The 13,925-nt window shown below is 39.4% G+C and overlaps 1 protein-coding gene across 46 annotated transcripts in view; it reads left to right on the plus strand.

The window, feature by feature from the left end:
* The window catches only part of TCF4 (transcription factor 4), a 353,491-nt gene extending 343,850 nt beyond the window's left edge, over nucleotides 1–9,641 (plus strand). For 23 of the 46 annotated variants that reach the window (XM_064578858.1, XM_064578861.1, XM_064578866.1 and 20 more), the window contains 5 exons: nucleotides 614–776; nucleotides 1,274–1,318; nucleotides 4,036–4,265; nucleotides 4,653–4,793; nucleotides 4,992–9,641. In XM_064578858.1, coding sequence (XP_064434928.1) covers nucleotides 614–776; nucleotides 1,274–1,318; nucleotides 4,036–4,265; nucleotides 4,653–4,789 — 575 coding nt within the window. In that variant the 3' untranslated portion in view covers nucleotides 4,790–4,793; nucleotides 4,992–9,641. The remainder of the gene's footprint in view (nucleotides 1–613; nucleotides 777–1,273; nucleotides 1,319–4,035; nucleotides 4,266–4,652; nucleotides 4,794–4,991) is intronic. The other 23 variants (XM_045886672.3, XM_045886655.3, XM_045886651.3 and 20 more) reach the window with 2 other exon arrangements.
* The last annotated feature ends 4,284 nt before the right edge of the window (nucleotides 9,642–13,925 follow it).

Raw genomic sequence — 13,925 nt, forward strand, 5'->3', positions numbered from 1 at the left:
GAAAGTTGAAATGCATTGTGATCTTGAAAGTTGAACTGTGGTAATGCTAGAAATTTCTTCAGTGAGCAGCTAACTGCTTTCCATATGTACCATTTTTAAATGCTGATTACTCCTTGAGGATAAGAGAAGCCTAATTTCAGAATATCATTAGGGTATCTATTGAAGTCTTGATGGGTACATATTTAGCGTACTCCCTGGGAATTATATTTTAAGGACATTTTTCTATTAAATCATTGCATATGGAAGAAACTCAATATAATAGCTGATATTTACTTGGGTTCTTAATCAGAACATTGAGGTGTGTGATTTTCATGATTATGATTTTCATTGCAATTAAGTTGATGTTTTGTAGACAGTGAAATTACCATCTACTCCAAAAGATTGCAAAATAGAATTTAACCTCGGAGCCAATGCAGGGAAAACTTGCTTCCACAGGTGCATTTTTGAAACTTCACCAGATAGCATGAAAAAACACGGCAGAAGGATCACAGTTCAGCAGCCTGAATTATAGAGGCAGCAACTCCACAATTTGCAGAGCGTGTGTTTGTGCCTCGAGTCTTTGGTGGAAGCGTCACCTGGTCTCGCTCTCTCTCTCTTTTTTTTTTTTCGGTAGGCATGCCACCAGGATTGCAGGGCCAGAGCGTCTCCTCTGGCAGTTCTGAGATCAAATCGGACGACGAGGGCGATGAGAACCTGCAAGACACGAAATCTTCCGAGGACAAGAAGTTAGATGACGACAAGAAGGATATCAAATCGATTACTAGGTCAAGATCTAGGTAACAGTATATGATACTGTCGCTTCATTTAATTCCTTTATTGGACTTTGATGAAGTGAACAGAACAGGAAGAAACTATTCAGTTTTTTCCTGGCAGGTAAATCTACAGCTGAAAAGAAAATTAATGGCTTGCTCTAGAGGTACTAAAGTATCATTTAAGATACTGGTCCTCTAGTGAAGCCTAAAATGTCTCTGCACTTATGAATTTGGACCTCGTGCTAATTGCACACAGTGCAGACAATTTGTAACTGATTCAAGTGCAAACGGTTGATTTTTTAAAACTATGCTTATTCTTTGAATTTGGTCAGAAATGATCTTTCCAAAATATTTCTAAAAAGAGATCTTAGCTGTATTGAAAACTCAATTGAGGTATATGCAACTATGACTTTTTTATCTCAAACGTGAGAAAATACTGATTTCCCAGCTTTATCTTAAACATGTGGATATACATAATAATAATAATAATAATACCTGAATTGCTCACTTTTTTCTCCCAGATACTCCCTTCAACAGAAAATACAACTGCAGGAAAATAGCTTCTGGTTGGTTTTCTTAAATATCTGATTTCTTTCAATTAGAATCTATCTCCTGGAATGTTAATCCTAATCTGATGATCAGATGGTTTTGAACACCGTGACACCCATGTTCTTTGCCTCAATTCCCTTGGGTTGTTTTTATTTGTAAGTTAAATAAATTGTGCCGTGACTGCACGTCCCCTTTTAAAAGCTGGCATTCTCAGGGTTAGATCTAATGTCCTTTAGGAATTAAGAACATGCCGCTTTTTTATATTGCCTTTATAATGATTGGAATGGATTTTATTACATGTCCTGCCCGAAGTTCCAAAAGTCCTAAAAGCTCCTTCCCCCTCCACTCCCACCATCCCCACGCAGTTTCCTGACTCGTGGCCACATTGGTGAAATTTTAAGGAGGGGCTTTCACATCCCTTCCATCGTCTCTGTCAGTCCACTCAGTTCTTAGCAATTTAACTAGTGGCCGTGACATGCATATTAATAGGTTCTTGGAAGTTTCAGTACAACATTTTAACCTGCTGCTAAGAACCTTCTTCTTTTAAAAGGTGACTCTTGTGACATTTGCTTATGTCTCTAAGCCTGTAATGTAAGGCAATGCTAGGCAGTTTTCTTTGCATAACCATTCTGCTTATTATTTATGAGTGAATAACCAATTCTAATTAGTTATTAGCCTGAATACCTTTGGAAAACAAGTTCCCACTTTCCGGCCCATGCTGTGAAAGCTGTGGCGACCTGTTCAGTGTTTAAAAATGTTGCCCAAGTTTTAACTTCAGGATGGGCCCAGCAGAGATTTGGTTCTGTTCTCTTTTCACTTCACTTCCTATTTATGTAGTGGGATGTGGATGCGAATTAATAGTAACCGTGGCTTCCTCGCCATCAGCAGAAGTCACGGTGAGAAGGAGGAGGGTTCGGCAGAAGAAGTGAGAAGGATCAGACGGCACAGGAAGAACCTTTTCCCACTGGTTCGGTTCAGTTGTGTGTCCACGAGCACGTATCTGTGGCGGACGGGCCCATCTGGAAGGGAGTTTAATAACTACGGGGAGATGAGCCAAGTCTTAAAGCATCTTTCTTTGGTGTCTTCCTCTTTCCCTCCCTTACAAGTGTTTTTGGCTTATGTACATCATCTGTATTGGCAACATGTACTTGCAACCCAAGAATACCACTCCCATTTTTGATTGATTGGAGCTTCTCGGCTGTAATTGGTCCTTATTGCAATTTAGAAGATACCCAGAGATTCTCCCAAGTTGAAGATTCAGAGCCATACGTGTTAAGCCAACATTCGTGTACACTGAATTGACTAGATAACTTACCCCATGTCTTCCTGATCTGAAATGTTGTGATTAACATCTTTATTCTGTGAGCATTTCAGATTCATGGAATTTTCAAGTAGAGCTTAACCTTCATGGTCCTTTAGATCAATGCCTGAACTTCTAGATTAACATCCTTACAGATGGTTACCTCCATATTGTTTGATATAATGAGGAGTCTGTTACTATTCAGTGAAGTTTCCTTCATTTTATATATCTCTTATGATATCATCTCTTTTACCCAAGAAGTTTCTTGCTCATGTTAACTCAGTCTGTACCACTCAGAGTTCTCTGGTCTGTACGGCCTTTCTGAGACAACACATCTCTCATGCCTCTTTTTTTATATGATCACCCATGAAATATTTTAAGCCCTGATGTCATGAAACCTTCTTTATATGACATGCTTTCCAGATGGCCCATCATCCTATTTGCCCTCCATTCAAAAGTTTCTCATCTGTCAGCATGACACCCAGAAACAGACAGAAGTAATCTTGCCTTTCCACATTCTACTGGGTCCAACCATGCCTTTGCTATGAATAATGTAATATTTTGGTTCTCAGGATCAGAGATTAGCTTTTGGACTTCGTTTTTGACTCACAGTGAGATCATGGTCATTTATAAGTAGTAGGTGTTTGGTATTTGTTTTGTTTTGTTTGCTTTGTGTAGTGGATGTCAACTTCCCAACTTGTTTTGGGGATGACAAACATCTGTGCTGTGAAAAGCCATGGAGATCATGATGTTTTTATAACCTTTTTATTTAATGCATGGAGAAAATGACTCAGATACATTAAGTGGATCAGCCACGCCTTCAAAGCTCGTTAATGGTGAAACATGGACAAAAGTTCCCAGTCTTCGCTCTCAGGGCTCTGGTGTCTTGAATGCAGGACCTTCTTACTCCTGTTTAGCTGCGTCGTGTTCATTCTGACCTATCCAAATCCTTTTTCAAACACTTGTTTTCCTCAGGTTTCAGATGTGACCATATGAAAGTTAAAAACAACAACAACAACAACAACACACACACACACACACACACACACCCTCAGTCTAAAACGCTCTGATCTGTGGTCATGCAGAGTAGCGTAAAGGCTAAGTTGACTGTGGCCTGCTTTGTGGAGTGTAGCCTCATTGATCAAAGCTGTGTTTGCACTTTGCCCCCTGCATCAGCTTGGGCGCGCTCTGGGCCCCAACTTTAACCTCTCCTGTTTTGTTTGGGTTGAATGTCTGGGAGAAACCGAATGTCTCGTGAATGGATTGTCACCACCATTTTAGCAGTGCCGAGTTCAAGTGGATGTACAATTCTGCCACGGACAACAGCCGGAGATGGACACGTCCCCGCAAAGCTCTGGAAGAAAACAAAACTAATTCAGATACCTTCTTTTCCCCCACACCATTAGAAAATGTTGCATCCCTTCTGTCCCGCAGCAATAATGACGACGAGGACCTGACCCCCGAGCAGAAGGCAGAGCGCGAGAAGGAGCGGAGGATGGCCAACAACGCCCGGGAGCGCCTGCGTGTCCGCGACATCAACGAGGCTTTCAAGGAGCTCGGCCGCATGGTGCAGCTCCACCTCAAGAGCGACAAGCCCCAGACCAAGCTCCTGATCCTCCACCAGGCCGTGGCCGTCATCCTCAGCCTGGAGCAGCAAGTTCGAGGTCAGTACCAGCCCGCCGCCGCCTGCTTGCAGAAGTCGCGGGGGCCGGCGGCCCCGAGTGGGGACGGACTTGCCAGCCTTGCAGGAGCAGAGCAGCGGACCCGGAGCATCGTTGGGAGCGGCCGGGTCGGGTGCAGATCACGTCGGAGTCCGTAAGGCCGCTCCCCCTCCCCCCGCGGCCACGTTACGGGATTCTCTTAGAGTCCCACTGCGCTAGGACGTTGCCGTGTGTGCGCACGGACGGCCGTGGCGCGCCCTTCCCGGCGCTGCCTTTCGCTCGGTCGCGTAGAAACTCGGCGCAAGGGGCAGCAGGTGCGCAGGGAAGTGCCTTCCCGCCCTCCGCCGGACGCGCGGCGCTAGCTAAACTCTCTGCTTCCATCTTCCGCAGAGAGGAACCTGAACCCGAAAGCCGCGTGTCTGAAGAGAAGGGAGGAGGAGAAGGTGTCCTCGGAGCCTCCCCCGCTCTCCTTGGCGGGCCCGCACCCTGGAATGGGAGACGCGTCGAACCACATGGGACAGATGTAAAAGGGCAAGTGTGTTCTCAGCCACTTCGGGAACCCTTTCCCTGGCCAGTCCCTCGCAAGGAGCCGGCCAGGAGAGTCCGCTTCCCCCCACATTGAACAGATTTTTTTTCTTCCCCTTGGGGGGAAAAGGGCTTAAAAATAAAACATTGACTTCTTCTGTGATAAGCGTATGAATTAATTCTCCTCTCTCTTTCCCTTCTCAGGTCCAAGCTGCCACATTGCTTCATTAATACAAGAGACCACTTCCTTAACAGCTGTATTATCTTAAACCCACATAAACACTTCTCCTTAACCCCTTTTTTTGTAATATAAGACAAGTCTGAGTAGTTATGAATCGCAGACGCAAGAGGTTTCAGCATTCCCAATTATCAAAAAACCGAAAAACACACAAAAAAAAAAAAGAAAGAAAAAAGTGCAACTTGAGGGGTGACCCTCTAACATATCATTCAGAATGTGCAAAGCGGCGTGTGCAGGCTGAGACGCAGCCCAGAGACTGAATGGCAATCTTTCCACACTGTGGAACAATGCATTTGTGCCTAAACTTCTTTTGGAAAAAAAAAATATAATTAATTTGTAAGTCTGAAAAAAAATATTTAATTTAAAAAATTGTAAACTTGCAATAATGAAAAAGTGTACTTCTGAAGAAAACTACATGAACGTTTTTGTTGGTATTCAAGTCAGCTAGTGTTTATAATTACTGGATATTGAATAAGGGAAGCTCGGCTGCCCTAGTAACAAAACCAGCAAACGTCCTGATGACAACGAAGTGATGACATTAGCCATTCCTTAGGGTAGGAGGAACAGATGGATCTTATAGACCTATGACAAATATATATATAAATATATATATAAATATATATTAAAAATTTAGTGACTATGGTAAGCTTTTGTTCATTTGTTTCAGACTTTTTTCTCCTGTAAAAAAATAGTACTGATTAACTTTTTTAAAAGAAAGATTTTACTGTAAATACGGATTTTTTTTTTTTTTTTTTTGGGTCTTATTTCTGTCCCTTTCCCTGGTTTGTTATCGTAACCTGTAGTGCCAACTCTGCTTCCGGAGGGGTAGTGCAGGATCAAATGCTGACCCTGATGTTGCTTTTCATTCATAAAATAAGTAGAAAGTTGTTTCTCCAGTCTTTTGGGAACACAGGACTTAAAAGTCACATCATGTGTAGATATTACAAGCAGCATTACCAAGACATGGCAAAAAGAGTTTGTCTAAACTGTAATGTTGCGTTTGTGACCCTATTCTGGGATTTTCAGAGGTACAAGGTTAGAATGCTACAATGTTACCACTGTGCCTTCCAATGTTTATATCATCGGAAACATAACATAATCAAAGTGGCTGTGATTTAACAAAATGATTCAAGTGTTACCTACATGTGTAGCCGAAGTAGTGTGCAGTGAGGCGTTTCTGAATACATGGTCAGATTTTTGGAAAAAAACAAAAACAAAAAAAACAAGTAAAGTTCAAAAACCATCAAATGAGAAAATTGCAAGTAGTGTGACAGAGCTGATTGATTTTTGTTGCTTTCTTGATTTTTTGTTTTCAAAATGGGTTTACTAAGATGTAGATGACTTAACTGCCTCCTCCTTCGTCTGAAAAATGCCAATATTCAATCATCATGCAGCATTATAACAAGCCTTATAAGTCCTAAAGCATTAAGTTGCACTTTCTTGAGGAGGGGTAGTGCAGTATTTCTCTGGCCAGTATGAATGAAGTTTATACTTAACATATTTGATAGAAACATAGATCAAGCTATGGCACAGCAACTCATCAGATAGCTAGCTTTGACGTCTGGGCACAATTGAACCAACTTCCATCGTGAATCTTTATAATGATTGACTTTGGTGTATAGTGCAGTAAAATAGTGCTCCTAGTTAAGTATTTGTCAGCATCCTTTTGTCTCTAACTCGTTTCTATTTTTACAGCCACACAATCTTGGCATGTATTAAGAAAAAAAATCCCTGTTCAAGTAGTTTTTCCACCTATCAGCACTGAGTAAATGCCATAAATCCATCGAAATGGTCTAAATGTTCCATCTGTTCTCCTGTTTTGCCAGTTATATAGTAATGAAATACATTTGTAAATTTTATGCAACAAACGGCAAACGTATCATTATTTTGAAATTGTGTATGTAAAAGTTATATTTTTACATGTAGACTCTTGTTATTATGTGTTTTAATACATTGTATCAGTTTTTGTTGTTTTTTTTTTTAAACTGTGTGGTTTAAAAACGTCTCATTTAAATGAAATAGTGAGCTACAAGAATCTGAATTTTATGTTCATTTCCGAAAATGTAAGAACAAATAAGATAGTTACCACGTGGTCATCTTTTACAAACCCATAAACATTTTGATTAGCTGTGTGTGTGTGTTGAAAACTGTAAATATGTTCAGTAGCGATAAAACTAAAATACTTTGATTTGTTGATAAGTTCCTAAAATGTGGAGGTGGATTCAGACCTTAGGAGAATAGCAGAAATCAAACTTCATGAAGTTATTTTGAGGCTTGCCTGTGAAATGTACGAACAAAGGGGCTCAAAGAAGGGCATGGAAGACACCGTTGTATACTCTCCCCTCCTCCCGAACAATGGAAACTATGTGTAACTTGTTCCCTCAGTATGTTGAAGATTTCCTTTTAGTGGTACATTCTGCACTCATTTTGTATAGTCTACCAAGGCGGGTATCCCTAGGAACAATATTATAGAGGAAGCAGGTCTACTCTGATCACATTCAGGATAAGTGTACAGAAGAAAATATGGTGTTTACTCTTTAGGGAACTGGAAACACTCCCTGCATTGATGTACATTTTAAGAATGGCACTTTTGATACGTGTTATCATAAAGGTGCTTCATAGAGCTGATTTAAAGTTTTTCAAACCTGTAAGCAAAGCAAAAAAAAAAAATTAAATTGTAGTTGATTATTTTTTAAATTGGTGCTTTATATTTTGTTCTCACTCAAACAGTAAAAGCTGCAATTTATTGTTCACCAGCTTTGACGTATTCATTACTCAGTAATGTAATACCTCTAATGTTGAATTCCCTTTGGAAATAAGCGAAAAACTTTCTAATAGCCACCAAAAGCTGCTCACTCCTTTTGCTTGGTGGAGAAACATGATCTGCACCTATACATATTAATTGGGTTGTATCCCCATTAAAAAAAAAAAAAAGAAGAAGAAGAAAAGAAAGAAAAAAAAAAAGGTGAAAAGGAATGTGGCCTTTTTAGTGTGTTTTTTCTTGTTGTTGTTTTGTAATTATCAAACCCAGGTAAGATATTGGTATCCTGCGCTGGATTTTCGAATGATACTTAGCAGAAGATAGTTAGGATTAGAGTACTATACGGAATTTCATAAGGGTCCATACTATACCGTATATCTGATGCTACTTGGGCTGGGGATCTGTCGAAGAGACGTGGACTTTAAAAGCAACTTGGAACAGTCAATCCGCCTCCACATTCAAGTAATTTATGAATATGCAGAATAGGGATCTGTTCATCTAGAAACTTTTACCATTTGTCTTCTGTGTAGCTGCAAAGGAACACTAATGTTTATACAACTGTCAGTCCACCCAGTAACACAACTGGTTCTGATTCAGTCTTCCGATTCCTTTTCGTTTTTCGCTTTTTCCTATTTCCTGATTTTTTTTTTTTATTCGTGATCTTCATTTTGATGAGGGGTTGGGGGGGTGGGGAGGGAGATGAACCAAGACTCGGGGGTTAAGAGGATTTCGTCTTGGATCCAACAGGCAGAATATGATCTGTGTCCAAAAGTGAACTTGAGTCAGGAATGAGACAATTTCAGCATAAACAAGCACAAAAATTTAGTCTGCTGGCTGACTGGAAACAAAAAAAAAAAAAAAAAAAGGTCAAGATGGAATATGATGAATTCCAACACAATGGGGCACCAAGGCCTTTAGGCCTCTCTTTTTATTTTGCTTTGGTTTTGTTTGTTTTTCTTTAGAGACATGCTCTTTCTCATGGGACTTGAAGTGGACTCATGTGTGCAGTGCGGTTTTGCCATACTCATTTCAAGTATTATAGACATATGTAATGGTGAAAATATATGAACTGTGGCCTTTTTCATTCTTGTTACTTGTGATGCAATTAAGTGAAGATAAGAAAAAAAAAAAAGCAGAGATTTACCATGTATCAGTGCCTGGCTTTTTGTTATAAAGCTTTGTTTGTCTAGTGCTCTTTTTGCTATAAAATAGACTGTAGTACACCCTAGTAGGAAAAAAACTAAATTTAAAAATAAAAAATATATTTGGCTTATTTTTCGCAGGAGCAATCCTTTTATACCATGAATATTACAAAAAAAAAATTGTCAGATTCTGAATATTTCTTCTTTGTAGATTTTTGGAATCATTATGAGTAAAAGTTTGTTACTTTATTTTACTATTTAAAAGATGTTATTTTACCATGTGTTACTGAGATGAAACTGTATGGTAGCCTTTTTTTGTTTTTTGTTTTTTGTTTTTATTTTTTGTTTTCGTTTTGTTTTTTTAGTTGTAGGTCGCAGCGGGGAAATTTTTTGCGACTGTACACATAGCTGCAGCATTAAAAACTAAAAAAAAAAAAATTGTTAAAAAAAGAAAAAAAGGGAAAACATTTCAAAAAAAAAAAGATAAAACAGTTACACCTTGTTTTCAATGTGTGGCTGAGTGCCTCGATTTTTTCATGTTTTTGGTGTATTTCTGATTTGTAGAAGTGTCCAAACAGGTTGTGTGCTGGAATTCCTTCAAGACTAAAACAAACCCAGCTTGGTCTAGGCCATTACCTGTTTCCCATCTGTAGTTACTCGATGAAGTCATGTACATGACCGGTCTGTAGCAATAAATGTGCCATTTTTATAAACTGTTTCTGACACTTGTTTCATTTCATTTTGCATTGTCCATATAGCCCTGATTCTCTTCTGTCAGTAGAACCACATCTATATTTCATTTTCCAAGTGTTGGAGGTATTGACGGCTTAACAAACAAAACATACAAAAAAAAAAAATTAACAAAAACAAATTGAAAAGCAAAGCACATGATTGACCAAGGAAGAGATGCCCTTAATGAAAATGGAACGGGATGCATGCAAAACAAAAAGAAAACTGTCTAGAGGATTAACTAATTGAAGGAATATAATTAATGTGCGTGTAACACTGAAGCTATGCATTTGAAGAGCTCTGAACTGTGCCAGTGTTTCTGGTTACACTGCGGCTTTGCTAAGTCAGGTCAGCCTTAACCACTCGGATCAGTTGGTCGACTGTTTGGCAGAATCTTCTCAGCTCAATCTTTTCAGTTAAAAATCTAAGATGATTTATTTTGTATCACTTTGTGAAGAGCTGGATATTGTTAACCACAGTTAATCTTACACTGTATTTATACTTTCTCAAACTATATCCACCCCACCACTTCTGGTTGACTCTGTTGACTCGTAATCCAGATGTAAACAACCAGATGTGTGGATTTTTTTTTTCCTAAACTTGTACAAACTGACGCGTGTCACCTATGATGGGAGGGAAAAAAAAATGTACAGATTAAAATTATTCAGTGTTATGTACTGTAAGTTAATATTTTTGTAGAATGGACATCAATCTACTTGGCAAGACTTGGAGGCTGTTTCAACATTGCATTGTAGAAATGTAAAGTAATGTATGCAATGGAAAGGAAAGCCTGTGGTAGATGAGCACTCCATAGCAGAATGTTCTAATCGAGTACGTGGTATTTGGGGATGTCTCCATATTGCTCTTGTATTCTTTCTAATGGAGTTTAGTGACTAGTTTACCTGAAGGAAAATGTTATAACGCCATTTGGTTCACATGTGAAGTGCCCTCCATAGCCAAATGTTGGGATTTTTTTTTCTTTTTTGTTGGACTGTTTGCAGATATTTAAATTTTATGAAATTTCCAAAGATTTCAGTTGATAACCCCTTTTTTTTTCTTCCAAATGATTTGAGATGTTCTTATGTTCTTACTGTGTGTTTTAAATATATATAAAAGAGCCACAAGCATTTAGTCTTTTAGTTATTATATTTGACCATATAACTAAGAAGGGGGGAAATGAGTCTGGGCACCACTTCAGTGTCTGTTATATAGCCTATTAACATTATGTTTTATTTAAAAGGACCACATTAAACATTAAACTTCAACTCTGGTTCATTTTTCAAAGGGAAGTTAAATTGCTGGAGAAACTAAAATATTATCCAAAAGCTAAGAAGATCCCTACAATGTTAGAAATGGAGAAGGGAAGAATATCCAAATGAACTGAAATAGGGAATCACTTTTTGTCTTGTAATCGGATCCACTCATATAAAACCAAGTGAAATTTTTATTCTAAGCTTCAATTGTAGACACTTTTCTCTTGACTAACAGCCTAAGATGTTGCATTTGTGAGCCATCTTTAAAGGAGACCATGAAAACAACCACAAAAACTGGTGAGCTTCTTAGATCCAAATCACTCCCAGGACCACACATTTAAATTGCACTTGGGACCCTTAATGCTCCACCAGCCAGAAGATCTCATGTTCAATAAGACATGCTCCTACTTCAAACTAGTTACAAGTCCACATGTTCATTGGTCATAGCATGTGTTATAAAGAAATATGGCCAGTTTGGGAGGACTAAAAGGGCAAGGAAAGCCAGGATTACCTTGGTATTTCTGAGAGATCCTTTAAATTGCAAAGGTTTGATGAGCAAATATGGCCTCAGATCTTCAGGCAAGGAAGACTCGGGGCCACAGCTGGGAAGAACACTAGTTATGAGCATAAGTACACTGAGGGGCAGCCTTAGAAATACATTGGGTGCTGTGGGGTCAAAACAGTCAATCAGGCGACATTACCTAGGTATTTTCTTTGAATGCTAGACATTAGGTGACTGAATTTATACCTAAATATAGCAGGTTGTCTTATAGTTTAGGCTTTTTGCCATGGAAGGTGTGGGTCTAAAGCAGTGCTTCTTGACATTTTTGAGTTGAGGACCCTTTAAAGATGAATGAAACCCTGTATAGAGAAAAGTATATACATACGCAGTATCATATTCAGTTTTAAGGTGTTGATGAATCTCTAGAATCTAGGCATGGACATTTGTTCATGGATCCTAACTTGAGAAAATCTGGTATCTGGTAACTAAAGCTTCAGTGCCTGAACAAGGAATAGAACCAATCCCATTTACCTTGATTGGGGTGGCTGAGCTTAACCAGAACTGGACGGGTGTCTGGCTTTACTGGTTGAAAGAAAGACCCTTTGTGTAACACAGAAAATAATACAGTCCTCATTCACATCTGTTACACTATATTTAGAAGTCAAATGGCTTTGACGTTGGCATGAACATTTTTGTAAGAGGAAGCAGAAACTTGCCAAGTGCAAAGTGAAAATGCTCATGCAGAATCAGACCTGCTGGCTTGAGATTTTTGATGGTAACCAGCCCATGGGTGAGGAACTCTTGTTCTTAAGCAAAAATAACAAAATTTTAAAGAATAGGGAGACTTGGTTTTTGAAGGGAATTGTTTTATTTTACATATCCTTATTTGTGAATTGGGTTAGGCCATTTTAAAGACAAAGCAATGAAGTCCATGTGATATGCTGGAGTCCTCAAAGCTAAAACAAACCTCCAGTCTCCTGACTTTGAGCCCATTGGTCCCTCCCAAATGACCAGTTTGGCTTCACATTTTAACATGACCCCCACCCCCCACCGGCTGTATCCAGGTACATTATTTTATTTGTTTTGCTTTTATCTTTCCTGCTGCCTTTTCATGAAATTTTTTTATAGGAGAGTTTCTAAACTTCCCCACAGTTCTCATTTTCAACCTTGTATTACAAATTGTTAGGATATAACTAGATGTGAGAATAAGAGACTGCTAGCCAAACTAAAATTTGCACTCTGGCCCACTTTTTTTAAAATAAACTTTCTATTCTGGAATAACTTTAGATTTACAGAACAGTTGCAAAGATAATACATAGCATTCCCATAAACCCTTCACCCAGCTTCTCCTAAGGGTAAAATGTTACATAACCATGACACATTTTTCAAAACTAAAAAATTAACATTACTACTTTATTTGAATTTCATCGGTTTTTCACTAGTATCCCTTTTCTGTCCCAAAATTTAATCCAAGATCTTACTTAGCTGCAGGATCTGGCCCACTTTGAGTCTGAGTGCTAACAAAGGCAGCATAACTGGACCTTGCACAGAGTCTCATGGTCTCAGGGTCTTATCAAAGTGAGTAACATCCACACAACACCCAACTGAGCTATAGTAAAAAATCAGCTGACTCACCCTTTGGAGTTCCTCTCATTTATTGCCTTCTCTCAGAAACCCATCCCTCTTTGATGACAGGTCGTAAGCAGTAAGAAGACAGGTAGAAAGAGAGAGTAAGGGGAGATGTACAGTACCCACAAACTGAAAAGTTTAAATAGGGAATCATACATGATTCATTTATCAATGAATTTGTCACTGGGTAATGATTGGGTCAAAAGCACTGGGGGAGCTAAAAGGTAACTGTCCCTATCTTTAAGACATCCAGTTGGAAGACAACAGATGCATCCATGTTACCAGCAGTAATTTCCATGCGGCTGGAGCAAACCAGCCTGGGGAGTCATGGAGAGAGGCACTGGGGCGGGTTCCACAGTGGACAGGACATCTGTCAAAATGACCTTGAGATGTGAGGTGCATTTTGACAGGCAGAGCAGATTTAAAACACCAGCAAGTCTTTTTGGGCTGTGAAGAAGTAGAATTGTAGGAACACGGTTTTGGTAGCTTAAACCATGACAATGTAGTTTTCAAATTTGCATCACCTTCCCACCGCTCAAACAAGAATACCTGGAAACCCTTGGCTGACCATTCTGGTCTACAGAATTATTCAGGGTTTGTGTGTGCACAGTCCTGTCAGTGAGGAAGAGCAGAAGTGACCATAACCTCCCAATGGATGACTCTGAGAATCTGGAGGAGAATCTAGGCCAACCTGCAGATCTTACAGAAAAGGCAGTGATGCCCTGGGAACTCAGTACTACCACACAGTTCACATAACTAGCTTCCTGACTCCAATCCCCAGAGCTCTTAGCAATCTGCCATTTTGTCAATAAAACAGTGCTCTTGCCCTCCCGAAGCCCACACCCCACGGGCGTGGATAAGGAGCAAATATAACAAAAGGGGAC

Source organism: Mirounga angustirostris, unplaced genomic scaffold (genome assembly GCF_029215605.1).
Source record: "Mirounga angustirostris isolate CCGP_5_RB_7025 unplaced genomic scaffold, mMirAng1.0.hap1 SCAF_14, whole genome shotgun sequence".
Lineage (NCBI taxonomy): Eukaryota > Metazoa > Chordata > Mammalia > Carnivora > Phocidae > Mirounga > Mirounga angustirostris.